This window comes from Oryx dammah, unplaced genomic scaffold (genome assembly GCF_014754425.2).
Source record: "Oryx dammah isolate SB20612 unplaced genomic scaffold, SCBI_Odam_1.1 HiC_scaffold_11081, whole genome shotgun sequence".
Lineage (NCBI taxonomy): Eukaryota > Metazoa > Chordata > Mammalia > Artiodactyla > Bovidae > Oryx > Oryx dammah.
Window position 1 is genome coordinate 439,836 of NW_024080475.1, and position 23,088 is coordinate 462,923.

The 23,088-nt window shown below is 40.9% G+C and overlaps 1 protein-coding gene across 1 annotated transcript in view; it reads right to left on the bottom strand.

Annotated features, from left to right (window-relative positions):
• Positions 1 to 22,244, bottom strand: part of LOC120860533 (ankyrin repeat and SOCS box protein 5) — a 37,944-nt gene extending 15,700 nt beyond the window's left edge. The window contains exon 1 of the mRNA XM_040236356.1: positions 21,753 to 22,244. Coding sequence (XP_040092290.1) covers positions 21,753 to 22,212 — 460 coding nt within the window. The 5' untranslated portion in view covers positions 22,213 to 22,244. The remainder of the gene's footprint in view (positions 1 to 21,752) is intronic.
• Between the last annotated feature and the right edge of the window lie 844 nt (positions 22,245 to 23,088).

Here is a 23,088-nt window from a genome sequence, read left to right on the forward strand (position 1 = left end):
GGTCATTTCTAGACCAAAAGACGTCAGGAGTCAATTTAAGTACAGCTGAGATTTTTCACCCTAAAAGGCAGAGGATGGAGCAGCTGGACAGAAGAGAGGAAAAAAGCGAACCTGTGTCTGGTATTTTTTTGTTGGCATGTAAAGCAGAACAAGGAACATGGTCCACGACTGAGTCAAGAGCAGTGGCTGAACCATGACAGGGTGCCAGGGATTAACTGAGCTGGTGATCCTGTTACATGGTATTCACCTACTGAGATGGGTCTAGATGAAAAATGGTTACAGATTCCATTATCTCCATTTTTCACCCACTATTATTAGGTTCTACTTTCTGTTGATATAATGGGGAAAAAATTATTGGGGTACTACTTTCTTATAACAAGCTGGATAAGGGAAAAAAAACATCTCATGAGTAAGATTATTTCCCCTGTTAATATCTGCTGCCACATTGCATTGCCAATATTTACTTCAAAGTTATCGTGAATGAATACCAAGAATATCTTTTCCTTATCTCGGATTAATCTCTAATCCTTGGAACTATGTGACCTGGGGCAAATAGCATGGTGATACCTCAGTTTCCTTTTCTATAAAATGAGGAGCTTGGAGGAGATGGTTCCTTTCTGGCTCCAACATTCTTTGATTCAGAGTCTAGGACTGATATAAAAGGGCAGGGTGGTTATATGAGCTCTGGGCATATGATATCACTACACAAGAGGCCAAACATTTCCAATAAAACTGGAACTTGGAATCAGCTTAGTTGAGTCTATTTGTATGGGGGAGACATTCCTAGATGGTGAGAAAATCTTAGAGGGTGGTCTAGAAAGGGGCTTTTAGAGTCCAGCATGGTTGCAGGAGGCAGTTGTTACAAACCACTAGTTCTTCACCACAGGCTGGTACCCATAAACAGAGTTCAAGGATCTAAACAAGATGAACAGTAAAAGTAAATACTGATCTTTGTTTCTAAAAACAAACTTCCATTTTAAGCTTTTGACATTTCAGCTTTGCACTTTTCTTTTGTTGTTGTAAAATAAATATAGAATCCTTTATTATAAGAATTGGGGCAGCTTTTGGTCTTAACAATTTTGGACTTCTGGTCTTATAAGGGTCTATTTCTACATCTGTCTCCTCTACGAGGCTGTGAACTCTGAGTACGTACATCTGTCATTCGACAGGTCCACCACTGCACCTTTTATAATGGGCAATCAAAAAAAATGCTAGTTTAAAAGAGTAATTTGAATATAGGATTCCCAAGAAGCCTCAAGAAGGGCTTTCTATAGTCCATATTGGGGAATAAGCAAATTTCCAGTGCAGTGGGGGGGAAAAAAATCACTGGATTTGACTATAACTAATACTTAGTTAGATGAGATGTGTGTGGCTTGCGGAATACCTATAATAATTCACATAAATAATTAGGAGAACAAAGGAGATCACAATTACTTCTTCCAAAAACTTTACATACATCAAAAGTATAAGTAATTTTTTAAAGCAACTCCATGGAATTGAAGGAAAATGTTTCAGTTAATTTGCTGGAGAAAATAAAAGATGAAAGATTGAACTGATTGTGCACAGCTGTATGATTTCATTAAAATATGCACAGTGAAGAGAATATGTTTGGGACAGCATCATTGAAATGCTGGGTATCTATGCTCATATGAATAAGAACGCACTGTGAAATCTTCAGATGTAGCACCTTCCCAAGTGTAAATAAAAAAGTGGATTAGATAAACCACAGGATATTTTCAGGCTCTGAGTAGGCAGATGTTTTAAAGCAAAGCAGGATTAGATAAAACACTAAGGAAAAATAAGAAGACTTATATTTCATAGATCATATTGGGCTCTGAACATGTGTCTCAGAAAAAGTATCTGAGATAGACTATAGACTGGAGATGGCACTCGATTACTACCCACGAAGACGAAAATGAAATTTTACACCTTGTAGGAAGGATGTGGGAAGTGAACCAGGTCAAGTCTCTTCCCAGGAGTCATTCTGTTCCTGTTTTAACAATGCTAGTGTATCTGAAAACACCAGGACCTATGTTTGGTCTGGTTACCAGTCCTCAGTGATAAAGCGACAATTAAAGTTGAAAAATCAAACTAGTCAATCCTAAAGGAAATCAACCCTGAATATTCATTGGAAGGACTGATGCTGAAGCTGAAGTTCTGATTCTTTGGCTACCTGATGCGAAGAACTGACTCACTGGAAAAGACCTCAATGCTGGGAAAGATTGAGGGCAAGAGGAGAAGAGGGCAGCAGAGGATGAGATGGTTGGATGGCATCACTAACTCAGTGTACATGAGTTTGAGCAAACTCCAAGAGATAGTGAAGGACAGGGAACCCTGGTGTGCAGCGGTCCACGGGGCTGCAAGTAGTCGGACATGACTTAGCAACTGAACAACAAAGTTGAAAAATCTTCACAGAAGGACACTGAAAATCATCATAGAGATGGATGGGCTTCTGTAGGAGAGAAATCTTATTACTTTTAGATACTTCAAAATAGAAAGTTGGAATCTAAGAGGGATTATGATAGAAATCTACATAATCATATAAGCCGCAGTTAAGTGTGAACAAACTTTTTCAAGATATTCTGAAACACTAGGAAGTTGGATCATGTTCTGACAGTTTTAAAACCTATATCTAGGGGACAAATGTAAACTCCTTTTTTTGTTTAAGTTTACACAGTTACAAACTTCAGGAGCTCGCTGCTCCAGAATGGTGGTATTTAGGTAAACTAATGAATGAGTCAGAGGTTAAAGCGTAACCAACAGGTAAAGATTTTTGAGGGTGTATTCCTGAGCTGGGGGACTTAGATCATTGGAGATCCTCCACCATCAGGAAAAGAAGACTAAGATGAACAGACTCCTGCTTGGATTGGGGTTGACACCTTCCCTCATTATAACCACAAAATATTTCAAACACACATGCCATCCATCACCCAGGTTCAGTTACCAACTCACGGTTAGTCTTATTTCACCTACAGTTGACCCCTGTCCCTCCCCATCTCTATTCCTATGATTATTTTGAAGCAAACCCCATCATGTCTTTCCACCTACAAATATTTCGGTATGTATCTTTAAAAGATGCAGGCTCTTTGTAGTTGTAACTACTATATCATAATCTCACAAAAACACTATTTCCCCAGTATATCAGCTTCTACAGGTCAGCAGTTCTTATTTTCTAAGGAGCCATCCAGTTCATAAGCTGCCCCCATGCCTAAATTGATTAAATCCTTTATCTTGGGGCAAAAATCTGTAGTCTCTCCCCTTTCTAAATGTCTTAAAAATATAAAATTCCTATTCTTAGAAAAAAAAAAAAAAGAATGCCTGTTTTCTCTAAGGTACCAAGGGTTCACTAGCTACAGGACACTATCATCACCTTAGGTCATCACCAAAATACAGCAGAGTCCCCCTTACCTGTTAGTGTCAAATTTCCACCCTTGCAAAGTCGCATCTGGAAAAGGCCATTATTCAGTTCTTGGTGGCTGCCTTGCTGTGGGCTTCGTTACAAAGCTATGTGTACATATAAGTCTTAAGCGTCATTGCTGAGCCCCATTCTTGCTCCATTTTACTTTTTAGTGTTTTTTCTAAACATGATTATCCACATCTAATGGCTTAGTGATGGGGATAAGGGCAGATGGGGTCTGAAGGTAAACTTGATCAAAGTTTCTTGGGAAAAATAGAAGGGATTGTTACCTAATAGTCAATCCTTGTTTCAAGGGTCATCCACCTCTTATACAAAGGTTGCTGGAAACCTACAGTGACATCTTGTGGTCCATGACAGCTCCTGTCTTAGTAGGAATTGAGTGGTGAGGAGAGGCCAGGGGGTCAAAGAAAAATCCCAACTACCAAAAATACAGTTGGTGTCATTACAAAACACAGCAGTGCCTAGATGCTGTGGTGAACGATACTTTCTGAGTTTGAGTGCATAAGAGTTTGAGAATAGATGTTATATAAGAAGGTCTTCCCAATTTTACCAACCTTGGGGGCTATGATTAAAAAACTTAAAGCCTAATTAAAAATTCCAATTAAATATAGTTTGAAACAGTAATATATATGCACACACAAAACATCTTTTCATGGTAGATCCTGAAACAAGATGGTAAACGGCTTCTGTTGAGGAAAATATAGTCTCCATTGTCCAGGGAACTAAGCAAGGAGGAATCATTCTCCCTCAGCTGTGCTTACAGGTGATTTCCACCAAACTCCAGTGTTTGTTAACATTGAGAGCTAAACATTTTGAAAACATCTTGTATAACATTATAAGTGAAATATCAGCAAAACAAATCTAGCATGAAAAATAATTTTTCTAAGAAGTCCCCTATAATAAGGTTTCCTGTTTTTAAATAACATCCAGGCCCATAAACAGAGCAGAAAGATAATGTCCTGTTAGGAGATCCAACCTTGCTTTTGCAGAAGTACACCAAGCTGCCAGAGTTATCTTGGAATGCTTCTGAAGCAGGTAACTAAGCTGACACCAAGCAAGAGTGTCACAGGTAGCAGGGCACTGAGTCCATGGGAAGAGAGGGGCTAGTCTCTCGGTTTCTCTACTGTCAAGGTTCACTTATTAGAAATATTTCTGTTATTATCTACGATGCTTGGTAGAAATCATTGATAAAATCATCTATTCTTAGAGATTTTTTGAGGAAGTTTAGAAACTAGTGATTATATTTATATTGTGATTTTTGGACTATTTAGGTTCTTCATTTCCTAAAAAAGTCAGCTTTGATAAATTGTGCTTTTTAGAAAATGGTCTATCCCATCCAAATAGTCAAAATTGTTGGCACTAAGTTGTTATGTAACAACCACTTATTGAAAAATCTCAGTAACATCTGTTATTATGGTCTCTAATTCCATCTGTTGTTTATTTGTAGCTCTGATCCGACAGAGGTATGCTAATCTTAGTTTTTCAACAGACTATCTTTTAGTTTTGTTTATAGTTTGTTTATAAAAAGTTACTTTATTCATTTCTATCTGCAGCTTTATCATTTTCTCCCCTCAGTCTCTGGAAGTGGATTGTGTTATTCTTTTCATAATTTTGATTACTTGACCTATGAGTTACTTAAAGATATTTTCTCAGTCTCCAAACATAATGAGCTTTTTGTTTCTCTAACTGCATTCTGTTAATGATTTCTACATTAATTTCACTGAGAGCAGTGGATGTGTTCTCTATCAGAGGTCAGCACACTGTGGCTCCTGGCCCAAGTCTGACCTACCATCTGTTTTGGTAAATAACGTATTATTGGAACAGAATCAAATCCATTCTATTGTACATCATCTGTGTTTACTCTAACACTATAACTGCAGAACTGAGACTGCATGGCATAACAGTAACTAAAATATCTATTCTCTGATCCTCTGCAGAAGAAGTTTGCCAACCTCTGGCCTATATAATACTAGACATTTGAAATTTCTTGAGACTTGCTTTATGGTCCTCTGTATACTCAATTTTTGTAAATATTCAAAATATACATGAGAAGAATGTGAATGTAGAGTTCCATTTCTTAGTAAGATCTATGTTTTAAATTTCTCCTATAGCTATTGAAACTAATATTGCATGGTTTAGATGTGGAGCAAGTTCACAAACAGAAAGGCATGATAGACCCTACATTTACTCAGAGCAGGCCCTGTAGCAACTGTAAATCATAGCATGTATGGCTGACTTTCCACTAAATGATGCGAATATAATTAGGTATCCACTTAGGAAAAACTGGACTTACATCATTCCAAAAATCAATTCCAAGCGGATAACTGGAAAGGAAAGCTTTAAGAAGAGAATATAGGAAAATACTTTCATTATCTTGAAATACAGCAAGATTTCTTAAAAATTAATTACAACAAATTATTAACCAAAATGGAAAAGATTTCTAAATTTGACTATTTTAAAATTAAGAGCTCCTATTCACCAAAAGAAAAACCTATAACAAGTGAAAAGCCATGAAAGATACTTATAAAGAGCTTCTTCACATTGTCTTCATTTTCTATCTAATGGTTAGAATATAAAAATAACTTCTAAAAATCCATGAAAAAAGGAGCAGACAACATAATCAAATGGATAGCAAAATATTTGGAAGGCACATCACAAAAGAGAAGTACAGATGGCTAATAAACATGAAAATGGCAATACTAGAGAAATGAAAATTAAACCTGTGTGTTCACTAGATTGGCAAAATTAAGAATATTGGCAATACCAAATATTAGCAATAATAGAAAGCACCACAAATTTATATGGTGCTGGTTTCACTATAGACACAACTATATTGGAAAACAGTGTAACACTATCTTAAAAAGCCAAAGATATTCATGCTGTTTGACCTGGCAATTCCCGTCCTAGAGCCATACCAACTGATTAGTGCTGGACATTTATAGCAATATCATTCCTAATTACCCTAAACTGGGAATAGAATTTATAGCATTGAACATGAATAAACTTCACACATACACAGATAAATCTTCCCATCATACTGTTCAGTGAAAAAAAAGCAAGTCATGAAAGAATACTTAGAGAATGATTCGATTTACATAAACTTTAATATCAGGCCAAATCAAACCTTATCAATTTAGGATGCACACAGAGGAGTGAAAACTATAAAGGTAAGAAAATGATTACAGTCAAAGATAGTCACTCTCTCTTTGGGGACAGGAAGATGTTGTGGTTACAAAGGTTCACCTGGAGGGCTTCCCGGGTCCCAAGCACACTCTACTTCTTGACTTGGTTGGTGGTTTCATGGGTTTCTGCTTTGGTGTTTTATTAAATTCTGTAAATGAGTTCCCTGATAGCTCAGTTGGTAAAGAATCTGCCTGCAATGCAGGAGACCCCGTTTTAATTTCTGAGTTGAGAAGATCTCCTGGAGAAGGGAAAGGCTACCCACTCCAGTATTCTTGGGCTTCCCTGGTGGTTCAGCTGGTAAAGAATCCGCCTGCAATGCAGGAGACCTGGGTTCCATCCCTGGGTTGGGAAGATCCCCTGGAGAAGGGAAAGGCTACCCACTCCAGTATTCTGGCCTGAAGAATTCCATGGACTTGCATAGTCCATGGGGTCACAAAGAGTTGCACACGACTGAGCGACTTTCACTTTCACTTCATAAATGAGTTCTGTTCATTTTTTATTTGATATAGTTTACCTTTTGATCAAGAAGATGCCAATTAACAAAGACAGGCTAGCTAAAATAGGTTGTAATTTGAGGGGGTGGTGGTGGTTGTTGCTTAGTTGCTAAGTCGTGTCCGACTCTTTCGAGACCCCATGGACTGTGGCCCACCAGGCTCCTCTGTCCATGGGATTTCCCAGGCAAGAATACTGCAGTGGGTTGTCACTTCCTTCTCCAGGGGCTCTTCTTGACCAGGGGTTGAACCCGGATCTCCCGCACTGTAGGCAGATTCTTTACCATTGAGACACAGGGGAGCTGGAGGAGGAGGTTAACAGAAAACAGAACCCCAGTAAGAGACAGGGAGGTACTTGGCTCTTCTCACCCTGGTGTCCTTTACTCTAGGGGCCTCCCCTCCAGCCCCCACCCCCGACAGCCTAAACCTGCTGAATACCTGCCCTGTGACTGAGGGAGCTTCAGACCCTCTCCTAGGTGTGCAGACAGGTTACCGCTCACCTCCAGGGAACACACAGAGATGACCCAGGAACTTTCTCTTAGCACAGAAAGTGCCTACTGTGGGAGGAGGGAGCAGCGCTCCAGCGTGGCTGAGGGCAGAACTGTCAATCATGTGGGCATCAAATGACCTTGGGTGACGGCAGAGTGAATAAGTGAAAACGTTTGTCTCTTTGTCTGCAAGAGCAAAGAGCTGGGTCTGCTTCTATAAAATCAGGTAGTTCACGTTATTTGGTGACCCACAACAGTTGTTCTGAACAGCTCAGTTGAGAACATTCTCCGTGCTCTGGAATAAGGCAGGTAAGGTTATGGGGTGATACATCCATACAGAGTAGCTTGGGTTCTGAGTGCTAAAAGCTTCTCCGGTACAAAAAGGATTCAGCAGTAGTCAACATAACGTGAAAGAAACGCTATGTGTTTCAGAGCTACCAGTGGACTTCAGATACCATCAACTTCCGCTACTCACAAATGGCTTCAAAAGCCCTGTGAGTTCAGCAGGGCCACCTCGAGTGCATTTGCAAAGCGTGAGCTCTGTCTTCAAACAGTCTTGCTGCCACTCCACCAGCTTTACAATTTGAACTTCCAGACTGACATGCACACACACACACAGAGTCAATGACTTAAAAATAAAAGGTCCAAAACCCACCCATCCATCTTGCCTAACTCCCTCCCTTCTGCAGATGATGAAGCAAGCTGAAGTCGAGAGAGGGTAGAGGGTGTCCTCGGAGTCACCTGGAGTGTTACCAGCAAAGCAGGACTGAAAAGGAGACCGTCTGCTCCCTGCGTGAGTTTTCCCAACCTGCAGTGTTGCTCCTTAACCACAGGTGGGCAAATCGAAACCAGGGAACATAAAATAAGCAAGGCAAAACAAGACCTAATTACCAACGGCACCTAGATCCTCATGTTCTTGTCGAGATTCAAAGAGTTTAGGACTATACCTGAATATTCACTGGAAGGACTGATGCTGAAGTTCCAATACTTTGGCCACCTGATGTGAAGATCCAACTCATTGGAAAAGACTCTGATGCTGGGAAAGATTGAGGGCAGGAGGAGAAGGGGACGACAGAGAATGAGATGGTTGGATGGCATCAGCGACTCAATGGACATGAGTTTGAGCAAGCTCTGGGAGATGGTGATGGACAGGGAAGCCTGGCATGCAGTCTATGGGGTTGCAAAGAGTTGGACACCACTGAGTGACTGAACAATAGCAACAACAACGTAACTGTGCCTGTTTAGAACAGCCCCTGGCAGGCAACCAAGAACTGGGGTGTTTACTGTTCTCATGAAATGACACTTTTCTTATCCTTTCCGTCTCTTCACCCACTTTGTTAACACACTGTTCTGGTGCTACTAAACATCAGCGTGAAGTTTCAAAAAGGCCACAAACCCATACAAGGAATGCAACCAGCAACCTGTGCTCTCCAGTCGGAGGACAACAGCTGCTGGGAGGAAAATCTGATATGCATCCGGACAAGAGCTTAATGCAAGAACAATTTTACACATAATCCACTCCTCCCTGTAGTTCTAGCCACAAATAGTTTCTTCACCACTAACCATGTGCTCATGGCAGGTTTAGAGGCTGAGTAGCTGAGGAACTTTATCTTGATATTTTTCATGAAAATTGAAGAACAGGTACACTGACACGTGTTTCTGCCATGTTGAATATACTTGCAGAAGCAGGTCTTGGAGCAGAAAGCATAGAAAGTCAAGGGTCCCAAGTGTTCTGGCCTCAACTTTGCTGGGCAGGGCGACATCCCAGACACCTGGGCAGAGTGGCCAGGTGTCCCGAGGCAGTCTGTTCTTGCCCATCCACCTCCAAACAGGAGGCCACCCCACGCTGGGGGCTGCGGCTCTGTCTTGCCCTTTTGTTTCCTTAACCATGGAGAAGGGAGTTCCTGACCCTGAAACGGATCATTCCTCCTACTGGAGTCCACTAGCTGCCTGTGCCTGAAGAAGCCAGTTGAGTGCCTAAACAAAAGCAAGATTTTTTAAACATTTATTTTTATCATTCCTACCACTGTGCTAATTTAAAAAAGTGAAAGTCGCGCAATCGTGTCTGACTCTTTGTGACCTCATGGACCATACAGCCCATGGAGTTCTCCAGACCAGAATACTGGAGTGGGTAAGCCTTTTCCTTCTCCAGGGGATTTTCCCAACCCAAGGATCGAACCCAGGTCTTCCCATTAAAACAGATACTAAAGAATTTGGGGCCTGGGAGTAACATATAGAGGCTTTTTCCAGGTGGCTTAGGGGTAAAGAATCTGCCTGCCAATGCAGGAGATGCAAGAGATCCAGGTTCAACCCCTGGGTGGGAAAGACCCCCTGGAGATGGGAGGCTACCCATTCTAGTATTCTGGCCTGGAGAATTCCATGGACAGAGAAGACTGGCGGAGTATAGTCCATGGTGTTACAAAGAGTTGGACACAACTGAACACACACATGCACACACACACACACACACACAGAGTAACATACAGACCGGCCTGAAGGGGAAGAACTGAAACCTGGAGGACTTGTTCTAGCAGGTATTGATTCACAGTTTTACATCAGCCAAATCCCTTCCTGCAACATCTAAGACCCGACAACTTCCTGGTCTGCTTTACAGACAGAAAGAGCGATCTCCTGTTGGTTCAGTTCCGGTTTCTGGTATGTTTTCTATTCACAGTACACACTTTGAAGTACCATGTTCAATTTTAAATGAATGGAGAAGAAAATGTTTAATAACATATGAAGATTGGCTCAGAAAGTTTAAAAGATTAAGAATAAAAATGCTCTTTGCTTAAAGCAAGAAATCAAAAGGTAAACAAGTAGCGTTCTTCTCAAAAAGGCAAGAGGTTTTTGAGTTCCTACAAGGTGAACAAGCTCCTTGAATATATTAACAAACATTAACTGATCCCAGTAAACAAAATGCACATAAAGGATTTGTTTGTCTAAGGCCAACTCATAGGTTAAAAGGAAACAGGGAAAAGGGACAGTGTGTCTGATTAAGAAAAAAAAAGGAGTGGGTTAAAGTTAAAGTTAAATCATTATAGATTTAACTTCTGGACAGGATGGACTTCCTGTCTTCACTTGTTCCCCTAGAATCTCCAGATTAACATTTACTCAGTGTGCACAGGGGCCACTCCACCGGCCGGGGCAGGATTATAATAGGTGATGCCTTACAAAGGAGTGTGATACCATCCAGTAGTTGGGAGAGGACAGCGATGTGAAAAGGGATCGTATGTGTGGAAAGTCTTTGTGGATTACACCAAAAGCATGACATTATCATCAGAAAGGGCAGGGTAGGTTTTATACGCAACATATGAAGCAAAACCATGCACAAACTCTGGTATATATACATTTGATTGGTATTTTGCCAACTTCCAAACATAGCCTTTGAAGCTTCTGCACGAGTGCTAAGTCACTTCAGTCATGCCCAACTCTCTGGCACCTTATGGACCCAGAGGAGTGGGGTGGGGTCGGAGGTGGGAGGGAGGGTCAAGAAGGAGGGAAAATATGTATACGTATGGCTGATTCATGTTGATATACTTCAGAAATCAAGACAACATCATAAAGCAATTATCCTTCAATTAAATAATTTTAAAAATAAAATTAAAAAAGAAGCAACAGTTCCTTAAAAGCTCTTGAAGGGGCATTTTGCAAACATGTGTCTAGGTTCCCAGATAATTTAAATACTGATAGACTTTGAAAGTATTCAGTGATTCTGTGAAATAATTCTGCATCCTCTTCCCAAATATAGTCTACTCATTTTTTAAAAGGTTTACTTTTCTCTTTCCTCATAAGAAAAAAAAAAAAAACCACTCTTTTGTAAGACATGTCCAGTGAAAAGCTGTTTTGCTGGCTTCCTGGAGAGACCAGCTGGTAGCAAAAACAAGCAGAGAAAATAAAGGGAAAAAGCCAACTTCCTAAACAGGCTGACTCAGCTCTTCGGTGTTAGTGTTGACATGATTGTTTTTTTTTTTTGTCTTCCCTATTCAGCTGCCAGGAATTAAGAGAAAAAATAAAATCGTGAGAAGGACAGTTCAGTGGAGGAAGTCAACATTCAGGGTTTTGCGATGTTGGAGGTTCAGAAGCGTCGGCCCCTCCTCTGGGGGATGCCCTAACAGAGCAGCGGAAGTGTGGTCACTGTTACACACCACTACACACTCTAGAATCCTTCCAGAAGAACCTTGGGAGCCTTCCAGAAGAACCTTGGGAGTCTTCCAGAAGAACCTTAGGACCCTTCCAGAAGAACCTTAGGACCCTTCCAGAAGAACCTTAGGACCCTTCCAGAAAAACCTGGCTTCCTACAGTATATTCACAATCAGGTATTGACCAGGATTGCCCAGGAAAACATTTCTGTCCAAAGAATTTCTGTCAAGAGGAGTTTCTTAGACAGGGTAATAAGAGGGTAGGAAAAAAATGTCTGCAAGTCATTGAAAACTGAACTAGCCTGCCCGCACCACAGCATCCCCTCCAGGTCCTCGTCATTCTCTCCAGCCTGCGGACACCTGGGCTTAGATCCCACACGACAGCTCAGAATGTCCTGCTTTTTCTGTGGAGCCTGTCAGAGAAAAACATCTGAACAAGAATAGCTTGAATCCTGAAGGCACATAACCAACTTCTCATTCTTGCTTATAGTTGGGGGAAATTTTACATTTCCAATACTTTTTTTAATTTTTAAAAACATTTATCTATTTATTTGGCTGTGATGAGTTAGTTTCAGTATGTGGGATCTTCGCTCTTCCTGGTGGCATGCAGAGGTTAAGACTCTGCGCTCCCAAAACAAGGGGCCCAGGTTCAATCCCTGGTCAGGGAACTAGATCCCATATGCTGCAATGAAACACTTTCTAAATAGTTAATATTCTCTTTGGAAAGAGCCAGTGGAAAAATCCCATGGATGACACAGACACCTTACAAGCTAAAGGCTTGGCGTGCTGCAGTCCTTGGGGTCGCAAACAGTTGGACATGACTCAGTGACTCAACAATAACAACAAAATCACTGTGTTGTCTGCAATATGATTTATGCAAAGGTCAGGAAGCCCAAATTATAACTTCCTTCTTCAGAACAGCAGCAGCTTTCCCATAAATATTGAGCTTACTTAAACAGACCTCCCTGTCTTTCACGTTCCTGGAAGGTCACACCAATTAGATATGCAAGCATGGTTTCAGGGCTTAATATTCACTATACAGGGAGCAGTTCTCTCCAAATCAATTCAGTCTTGTTTTGCTCCTTCCTTTGAGTCACAGTAAGGATACATAAAACTTCATTCCTTTACTAGATTTTAACAGATGAGCAATTTCATCCTAACTACAGGGAACAGAGAGAGAGAGAAAACCTCAGAGCTCATGGCCTGTAGCCTGCCAGGCTCCTCTGTCCATGGAATTTCCCAGGCAAGGATACTGGAGTGGGTTGCCATTTCCTTCTCCAGAGGATCTTCCCAACCCAGGGACTGAACCCAAACCTCCTGCACTGGCAGGAGGATTCTTTACCGCTGAGCCATCAGGGAAGCCTGTGACGTTCTATGTACTTGCACTGTAAGAGAACTGGTACATTTTCCCCATCCTGACCATGGCTCAAGAGGGAAATAAGACCCAAAGCTTTCCATGCAGAAACTCCTTTGGTGTATCATTTCATTCCCTAGATGACTTACTACTTTGACTTGATGGATGATGGGGCTCGTCATTTCTCTAGCGAAAGAGGCAGAATTTGGAAAACAGAAGGGCTCATCAGTCTTCTCAGTGGTTAATCAAGGATGTGTTTGGTTGTTCCTGAGGGATTCACTCACAGAGTCATCATGACTTATACGCTCATTATTTAACTGCTATCCTGTCTCTGGGTGCTGAGAACTCTTTAGAAGGAGACCATCTGTTAGCACTTTGACGGCGGACTACCTGCTTTAATCGACTCACTGCAGCGTTACGAGGGGAAAGAACAGATTTTCAATGTACCAGCCTTAACTTTAACTGCATCCTTGTCAGTCTTCATTTAAATCAAGCTGCACACTTGATGACAGAGATGCACTGATGTTGCTATTTAAGAACATCAATGGCATTTCCGTATTAAATGTCAGTTTGTTTGTGCTCTGCCCATAGCTTAAGACCGTAAGCCTTCTGGAAAGAGTGTATGTATTTCTGAATGTTTCTGTTTTGGTCAGTAGGGGTGATGGTGACATGGAAATTTTAGCTCCTCTGATGGAGAGAAGATGCCCGCGTGCCATTGGACATAGTTATGCCCATTCCTGACGGGCCCCAAATGTTTTCTGTTGTTCTAATCCCTAGGAAAGAATGTTGGATAGATACTCAGTCAGGACTCATTTTATAGAGTGGTTAGGGTCTGTAAAGATGTGTGTTGCTGCTGCTGCTGCTAAGTCGCTTCAGTTGTGTCCGACTCTGTGCGACCTCATAGATGGCAGCCCACCAGGCTTCCCTGTCCCTGGGATTCTCCAGGCAAGAACACTGGAGTGGGTTGCCATTTCCTTTTGCAATTCATGAAAGTGAAAAGTGAAAGTGAAGTCGATGTGTGTTAACTCACATCATATTTTAAATAAAACGGGACAGTTTAAACATTAAAGAAAAATTCCTCTTGCAGTCCAACATCTGAAGATTCATAAAGGTCAAGCGGTTCTGTTCACGAAGGAAAAGGGGCCATGGGAACCTGTCCCCTCACATTGCCCTAGCCTCTCAGTCCTTGAGGCTCTTCTAAAAATCTCCTAAATCTTCTCAGAGGACTGATTTTAAAAATCTTGTCCCCCAGTTGTCCATGAAGAATTACAGGATTGAGAAAAGAGACCATTCTAACCATTACATGTCCTCCTTAACCTGCAAGTCACAGAGCATGCTTGTTTCACTACAGGCCACCTGGAAGTGCCAACAGTTGAACAGTTTTTAGACTCCTTAAGCCTCCCCTCTCATGACCTGATATTCTTGGGGCATTTCCAATCTGAAAAGCCAATGGTCCGCTTTGCAGCGTTGCTGTGACAAGGCTGGGAAGAATGAAGGATTTGTTCTTTGTGCAGCTGGTGAAGAAGAAATGCCAAAAGTTCTTCATAGGCTGTGAGTGGACACTTTCTTCCTTTAAGAAACTATTTGATGGTGGTTTTGGAAGAAGAGGCATTCCAAATAACCCCCCTTGCTTTCAATGGCGTGGCCTGTCACCAGGGATCAACTTTCCTCTCTCTTCCCCAGGTTGGAAAATGAGCTTCCTGTGCTGAGATGAAGCAGGAATCCAGGATTCTCCGTGGGTCCATTCTGAGGATGTGCAGAGCTGATTTGGCACCCAGGAGGTATTCAACCTCTGAGTCGTAGTTCATGGACCACACATAATAACATGTTGACTCATTACACCTGGGATTTTATAAAGGTACTCACGGTGGTGCTGGTTTCCCTCATGAGTCGGGGGCTGAGTCCATTGGAAAACCTAAAATAGAACTTTTGACTTTAGGACATGCAATCTGAGGATACATGTATTTTTCACTTTGGTATTGACTCTTTCTCTTAGCAAATATTTATCCTTCAGCCTCTGGCCCCATGAACCAGGCTTGCTCAGTTCCACATCTAAAAGTTCTCTCTTTTTTTTTTTCTTTACATGCAGCTTGGTTCCATCAGCACTTATACATAACCAGGTATGTTCTGCTTTTGAAGTTTTTCCTTCAGTTCCACCTTCTTTAGGATCTGATACTCTCAACGGACTTTCTTAGGGAACATTCATTGCAGAACTTAACATTGTTCAATGTAGCACTTTATGAATTTCCTACGTGCTGTTTGCTGGTGTTACATGGACAAAGTTTGGCTCCACTGACCCAAGTTTCCTATGACTCAAAAGCAACTCGTACACTCTATGTGTTAAATACATGTATGTACAGCCACATATCTACACATATATGCATTCAGCCATGTTCACATAGCACATAACATGGTGCCAGGAGCAGAGCAGGTATTCAAGTGTTTACTGAACTGAACAAATTCAAAATTGTGTAAGTTATGTCAACTAATAAGAAAAGCAGCTTATTTTCATAATTTACCATCCTCTAAAAGACAGTGCAAATTGAAAAGCAGAAGGTCTAGACCTAGTTTTCATTCTTTAACTACAGTTATTATATAAAATTTTTAGAGTTGACTATAACCATACCACCTATATACAAAATTCAATTTTAAATTGTTCAGCAACATACTTTTTATTCTGCAAAAGGCTTAACAGATAAGCAATAAGCACACTGGCTCTTGTCTAAAAAAATTCTTTTGGCAATAAAACTGTGCACCTACAGGTAAAGATTTAGGCAGGAGATAGATGAATTAGAGGGCTTCCCTGGTGGCTCAGACGGTAAAGAATCTGCTAGAAGAGATGTGGGAGACCTGGGATCAGTCCCTGGGTTGAGAAAATCCCCTGGAGAAGGAAATGGCAACCCACTCAGTATTCTTGCCTAGAGAATTCCATAGACAGAGGAGCCTGGTGGGCTACAGTCCACGGGGTTGAAAAGAGTCGGACATGACTGAGCAACATACACACATATGAGTTAGAGGTAATAATAGGTTGAGAGATGGAGAGGTGAACGGGGAGGGCCAATCGGGGACTGGGAAGCTCTGGAGCATGATGAACGAGGATGCGTGCGTGATGATGGAGAGAAGATGCCTGTGGTTAGCGCAGCTTTTGTTTACCTGACGAACCCCAGGCAGAACCTTCTTATCTCCACACTCTCTCCTCAGTGCTCCCCGAGCACCCCTTCAACCGTGCAAATCAGCAAATTACTTGGTCATCAGTTTGTCTCTCTCACTAGACTATACATACCTTTAGGAGACAGACAGTGATTTGTCCGTATAGTTCATCCTTAATGCCTAGCACTGCGCCTTTGATACAGAATACACACAAGTAAAAGGTATGGCAGAATATTCCCAGGAAACCAGTCCCCTCCTAAGCAATAATGAGCTATGCTGCATTCTTTAATTCCAAAAATCTAAGCATTTCTCCAAATACAGAGGAAGAGGAACAATATTAATACATTAAAATATGACAAAGCCTTTTGCACCCTGGAAACTTTGTTCTCAGATTCCTGTTTAAATTCACAGTATTATATTCGTCCCTTCCAAAAAAAGTGCTCTGGCATTTCCAAAAAAAAAAAAAAAAGTAGAAATGTGGGCAAAATGAAAGTCTCTTAAAAACCCTTTTGGTAGCAATTTTGATTATAACATCATGTTTCTTGCCATAGAAGAACTGTTCTATTTATTCCAGTTATTCTTATCTGGTGATTTTCCATTAAGTATAGAAAATGTATCCCCAGACTCTCACAGCGTCAAGGTATTTTTATACCTTTATACATGAGCACTATAAAAGAACTGAGCCTACAGGTTGGCTTGACATTTTTAAGTGCTGAGATTCTGAGAAATGTTCCCAACATAACTAACCTCACAATCAATACAGTAGCACCAAAACTCACAGGAAACAAGTTGTTCCTGGGCAACAGGTATAATGGGCATGCCTGTTGCCCTTACTGGCATCAGCAGTAAAGTTAAATCCCTTAATTTGTTTTTAAACCTGGGATGGAGTCTATTGATGGAGAAAAAAGTTACATCATACAAAGTTCTAGCTGCTTTTCCTACCCAGGTTCCAACGTTCTCCAAAATGATAAGTCCTTTGTCATTGACTCAACTCAGAGTGCACGTTTACCCTGTATCCTATTTCCAAGTGTCAACAATAGACTCACTGGAAACAAAACAAAACAAAAAAACAACTGCATGCTTAATGGCAACCCTAAAACCAAATTTCTGAAATCTCAAGCACAAATATTCTACCAGACTATTCCTCATACATTCTATATTCTATATCAAGCCTCAACTATGAAAGGAGTGCTGAGGAGGCTGGGTGTCATGAGATTGTTTTTCAGGCAGCCTCATGGAGTCATTACCTCGATGAATTTTCCACACTCTAAAATTTGGTCCATGGCCTTGCAGGCTTGGAAACCTGATCTGTCGGCAAAGCTGGAGCAAAGTCACATCTCGGAGGCGGACTTACAACTCAAAGAGCACAGAGCACCAAAGAGTGATGTCAAGATGCAAACATATTAATTTACTGCGAGAACCATAAATGTCAGATGGACTGAAACCCTCCCAGGGCAAGCCAGAACATTCTCTCTCTGTGGACAGAGGCAGAGGGGGAGCCAAGTCATAACCCGAAGGTTACTTGGTGACAAAAAAGTGGAACAAAGGGAATAAACAGTAAATAAATCAAAGACAAGACAGGAATTCAGAGTCTAGAGCTATGATTTCCCGACTCACCCTGACATTTCACACTGGAGAAGGTGACCCATCAGACCTGCCAGGCAGCTGAGGACCCAGCTCTCAGGGGTGGCATTACCTGGGAACTGCAGACCCACATGGGTGGGTAATTAGTCCTTCTTCTGATTGACAGACTTTTCCTTTAGGTATGTCACTGTCTAATTCTGGGAGACACTAAGGTAACCACTACTCTCTCTGCTGGTGTATTTAAAGGTACCATCAGGTTCATTCATTTCTTCTTCTTTTTGTTTATTTTTTGTTATCATTCTTTTCTTTCCATTCAGACAACTACCACTGCCAGAAAATCTAGGGCCTCATGTCCTGATGGCGGGGTCTAACTGATCTACCAACTTCAACCCTGTCCCCTTACCCAACTCCAAAGACCACTACTGTGTAAATTGACCTTAAATTAGCTGTTTATATGTTTTCCAAACTTCCCTCATACCAGACACTCCCAGTGACTCCTACTGCTGCCAAAGTTAAGTTCAAATTGCTTAGCCTGCTATTCAAATTCTTTCATATCTGTGCCCAATTTATTATCATTTTTTCTATTGCATGAACCAGGCAAATCTACTGTCTCTTAACAGCATATGTGCACCCTAACTCCTGTCTCTGCTTCCTGCTGGGTTCCTGAGAGTCAACTCAAGATCTTCATTCTCCATGAAAATACCTCTGAAGGTCCAAATCTGAAATTGACCTTTCCATGCTTTAGGCTCATTTGGTATTTAGTGTATCTGGAAAGTAATTATTATACATAGTACCAAAGGGCAGGGGAGCCTGGTGTGCTGTAGTCCATGGGGTCTCAAAGAGTCAGAGACAACTTAGTGACTGGACAACAGACATCTCCTCAATTAGAATAACCTGTTTACAGTTGGGAACAGTACATTTTGCCTTTTTTATATCCTATTTCTCCAATGCCTTGATACCAGGGTGCTCAATAAACAGGTACTTAGAACTGACCTTGTCTACATGTAGGTTAAAACAGTGAACTCCCCTAAGAGCCTAAGATAGAACTTGAAAGGTAGACCCTTAGCTGTTTCTCCAGGCATCGGTGGCACATGCTTCTTCCACACCTTTAGAGGGATTTCATAAAATCGGCATTCTCCCCAACATCTCACTTGCTCTCTGTACTGTCTGATGTAACAGCTGGAGACACCTTTCAACTTCTGTTAGTTTCACTGAATCAGGCTCAAAGTAAAGCACTGGCTTTAAAAATAGACTAGACCTCAGATATGTGGGGACTGTCATCAGGACATTTAACGGCAAGAACCTTATGGAGAAATAGTTACATAGAAAAGCGTAAGAGGTCCCTCCAGTATGATGGTGCAGTTGGTAAAAGGGTGAAAAGTCAGATTTCTATGGCTTATTGGAAAAGCAAAGGGATCAAGAAGGAAACAGTCTTAAGCAATTTTAGTTACCATGTTGATTTTTGTTATTCTTACCTGATCCTACCAGGTCTCCAGCCTGATTGGAGAGTACATTAAGAAAGATCACCCCTTATTTGTCTAAGACAATGAGCTGATTTGCAACAGTATCTGGGAAGACAGAGTTTCTTTTATTTCCTACCAAAGAACTATTGCTCACTGGGAGGACATCCAGACTGTTGTCAACAGGGTCTTCCGTGACTATGGAAGACATGAAAATACACACACCATCTCATATTTCATGGAATTTGGCAGCTCCCCATCAGAAATGTTGGGGAACAATCTGGCTAAGTCTTGAAAGTAGGAACGAGAAACCTAACTCAGAGTGGAACGAAGGTGATAATCTTTCCTAGGAAGGAGGAAATTGCTAGATTAAGCAAAGATAATTAAGCCTGATTGGTTAATTATAAAAACATAAACACAATAAAGATAGTTTAATCATAGTAAATAAAAGAAAAACCTATATTAAAACAGAGTATAATTTCTTCCTAGGCAAGGAAGAATTAATTCTTAGAGGCAGACCAAGAGTTTGTAAGGTTCCTGACTGTCCTCCTAACATTAAAATAAAATTGGAGACTGATTATTCTTACACTGAATACAAATTATCATATATTGTATTGGTCAATATATATGTGAATGCAAGCTATAGGAAATGAGAATCTTGTAAACAGGTACAAAATCACAAATAACATAAAACAGATTTGAAATTTTGATGTTCCCCATTTATATTCCCAGAACAAGTATTTTCTATTAGTGAGTGTTAATTTCTTTCTCTCCTTTTTGGAATATAATCCTCGAGTTCTAATATATCCTAACACAAACTCATCAAAACAGACGGGAACATGGAAGCCATTTCCCAGCTTCCCGGGGGCTTCCCAGCGTGAGCAGACTGAGATCAGGCTAAAGAGGGAACAAGCGTTTCTTTTATTTGTAAATAAGTTCAAAAGGAGATTTCAAAGCTTCCTCTAAACCCTTGTCAATTCACACCAAAAATGTAAGATTTCTAGCCAATATTTCAATTCTTGTGTACAGCAGTTCTCATAACACGTAGACGGGATTTGATTATCATGTAATGAGTTACGGCTGCCCGTGACCATAAACTCCATCACCTTATGCCTGCATCATCTATTTAGTCTTATATATAAAAACACGAGGTTTACTTTAAAATCTAATCTCTTATGTTTGCTAGTTTTTTAAACAGAATATTCCCTTTACCAACACAGTATATACCACATTTAAACAGTTATCCCTTTTCTGAGCTGGTGAGTGAAAGATTAAATGTTGCCTGTTTCCTCTAGAGCCCACCTTCCTTGTCCGGGTTTCATCCTGGCATATAGATTTTCCTCACTTTGAACGAACACACAACTTTCTCATTTTGCATAAGAACGATCTTCCTTGGGGGGAAAATGTATTCCTTATCTACCACATACACCAAAAATATTTTCTACCTTTGTTCAATTTTACATATACCTACAGAGTCACCTAGATTTTTAAAATAAGTTATTCCACAAATTGAAAAATATAGAAAAGCAGATACAAGCTTTCCATTCTAAGCATTCTTTAAAAAAAAATACATTCTCTAATTATGTGGTAGTATATTTTGATTACAAAAATTTAAGTTACTTTAGAGATATTTGGGGCTCTAAAAGTGCATGCTTGCCTGATGACTTTCAAACCAGAAATAATCAAGACTTTAAGAAATTGAAATGTCACCTTGAAGCCCACCATAAGAATTGCTTTTGTTGTGCAAAATAGCAGTCCAATAGAATGTAAAATGTTTTACAACCTTTCAAGTCTATGGTTAAAATGATTGTTTCTCACTTAATTTCAAATTTCAATTTCTTCTAAGAAATATAGATGGATGTACTTGGCTGCATACATACAATATTTGTTCTTTCATGTTCCTGTCCTTTTGTAATCAATTTCTTACAAATTGAGCAAAGCGACAAAAATTCCATCAGGAAAACCCATGCCGTAAATCTTAGTGTTTTCCACAGTGTGCTTTACTTTATAATGAATTAGCTAATCTCAGTCAAATAAAAACTGTGAAAAACAAACAAAACCTTCAAATCTTCTCCTGTAACAATCATTTTACATATTCCTAAAGATTTGATTTAAACAATCATAAAAACTCGGGTATATTAAGGACAATTGAAGTGCAATCAGCAGTTGAACCCTGTAAAAGCATGGCTTGGCAAGTGAAACGTTAAAAGTTTAAAAATATTTATGATTAAGAAAACATCTACCTTAGAGTATGTTCCCATTAGGTTATTTTGCAACCGTACCTCGATTTGATTAAACCCAAAAAAGGAATTTTATTTTATTTTTTTTCTGAGGCCAGGAAGTGACTTAAATATTTTCCATGATGAGAAGCTGGCAAAACAGTCACTTTGAGTCGGTCCCTAGAGGAGGAAACCTGGGGTGTTTTCTTGGGTTGTGGATGAAAGATAAAGTCGGCGTGAAACCAGAGCGCAGGCCGGACACATACCTCGTCCTTGGGTTACTCCGTAAAACTCGGCCGCTATCCGAGCCGCTTCCTTGCGGTTGCCTTTCACTATGTAGAAGTGGCTGAGGATGGCCAGGCTGATTTTCACGAAGAGCTTGAAGCAGAAAAGGGAGAGGATGGTGAAGTAGACATTGGAGAGCTGCTGGGCGAACGGCCGGTTTTCCTCCACCACCGACATCGCTGCGCAGGCTGGGCCGCCGGGCCGGGTCAGATCCAAGTCCTGAATGTGCTTGGCTCCGGTCCGGGATGCTCCTGAACAGCTGGTCCTGAGGAAAGAAAATATCAGCTGGTGGCGATGCCTCCAGCTCAAAATATTTATACTGTCCATAAAAGTGCCTCTCACACGCCTATTGGTCTGACAATATTCTGGGGGAGCGGCGGCAACACGTGCCGGGTTCTGAGACGCCTGACTTTCCAAGCTGGATATAAGATGACGCCCCATCTCCCTGCTCTCAGTTTCAAAATCCAGGTATTGACGTTAATGTACAGAGTGTTTCCTTTTTGTTGTCTGTTGTTTAGTCGCTCAGTCATGTCGGACTTTTTGCAACCCCATGGATTGTAGCCGGCCAGGTTCCTCTGTCCATGGGATTCTCCAGGCAAGAATATTCCAGTGGGTTGCCATTCCCTTCTCAGAGAGATCTTCCTGACCCAGGGATCAAACCCACCTGCTTTATCAACTGAGCTAGCCAGGCAGCTTAGTTTTAGGGGAGGAAATAATTGTCCTGAGAGCTTTGAAGGCTTTGGGTAAGGGGTTCCTGGTGTGAATGTAAGCAAAACACATGATATCAAGGTAAAATGAAGTCCATCCCTTTAAACCTTCGAAATGGTCCTATTTGTAGACTGTGAGCTAAATTATCAAATAGTTAATGACTTGTGGATTTAGTGACCGCTCATCAAATTAGCCAATTATGTGTCTTCCGTCATTGTCAGGGGAAAAAAAAATGTATAAGTGAATAGACTGGAAAGCGACAGGGTCATAACTTTAGGCTATTTATTCATCCACTAAACACGTTTTAAGCACCTGCTATGTGTCAAGCATTTAGCTGGATGCTGGAGAGGCAGAAAATGTCACAGCCACAAAGAACTCAGAGTCTAGAGGAGGAAAGGAAAATGAGATAAAATACAAGTGAGGACAGGGCAGCATAAAGAGGAAGGGGCTGGTTCTGGCAGCAAAGAGTTCAAACGCTTCCTGGAGGAGGCACTATATCCAGAGAGTTTCAAACAAACCGAAGTGCTTCATCTTTACTCTTGCAAACCAAGCAAAAATATATTTTCTTAGGCTGACAGTCTTTGTTGCTGCTGCTACTGCTGCTAAGTC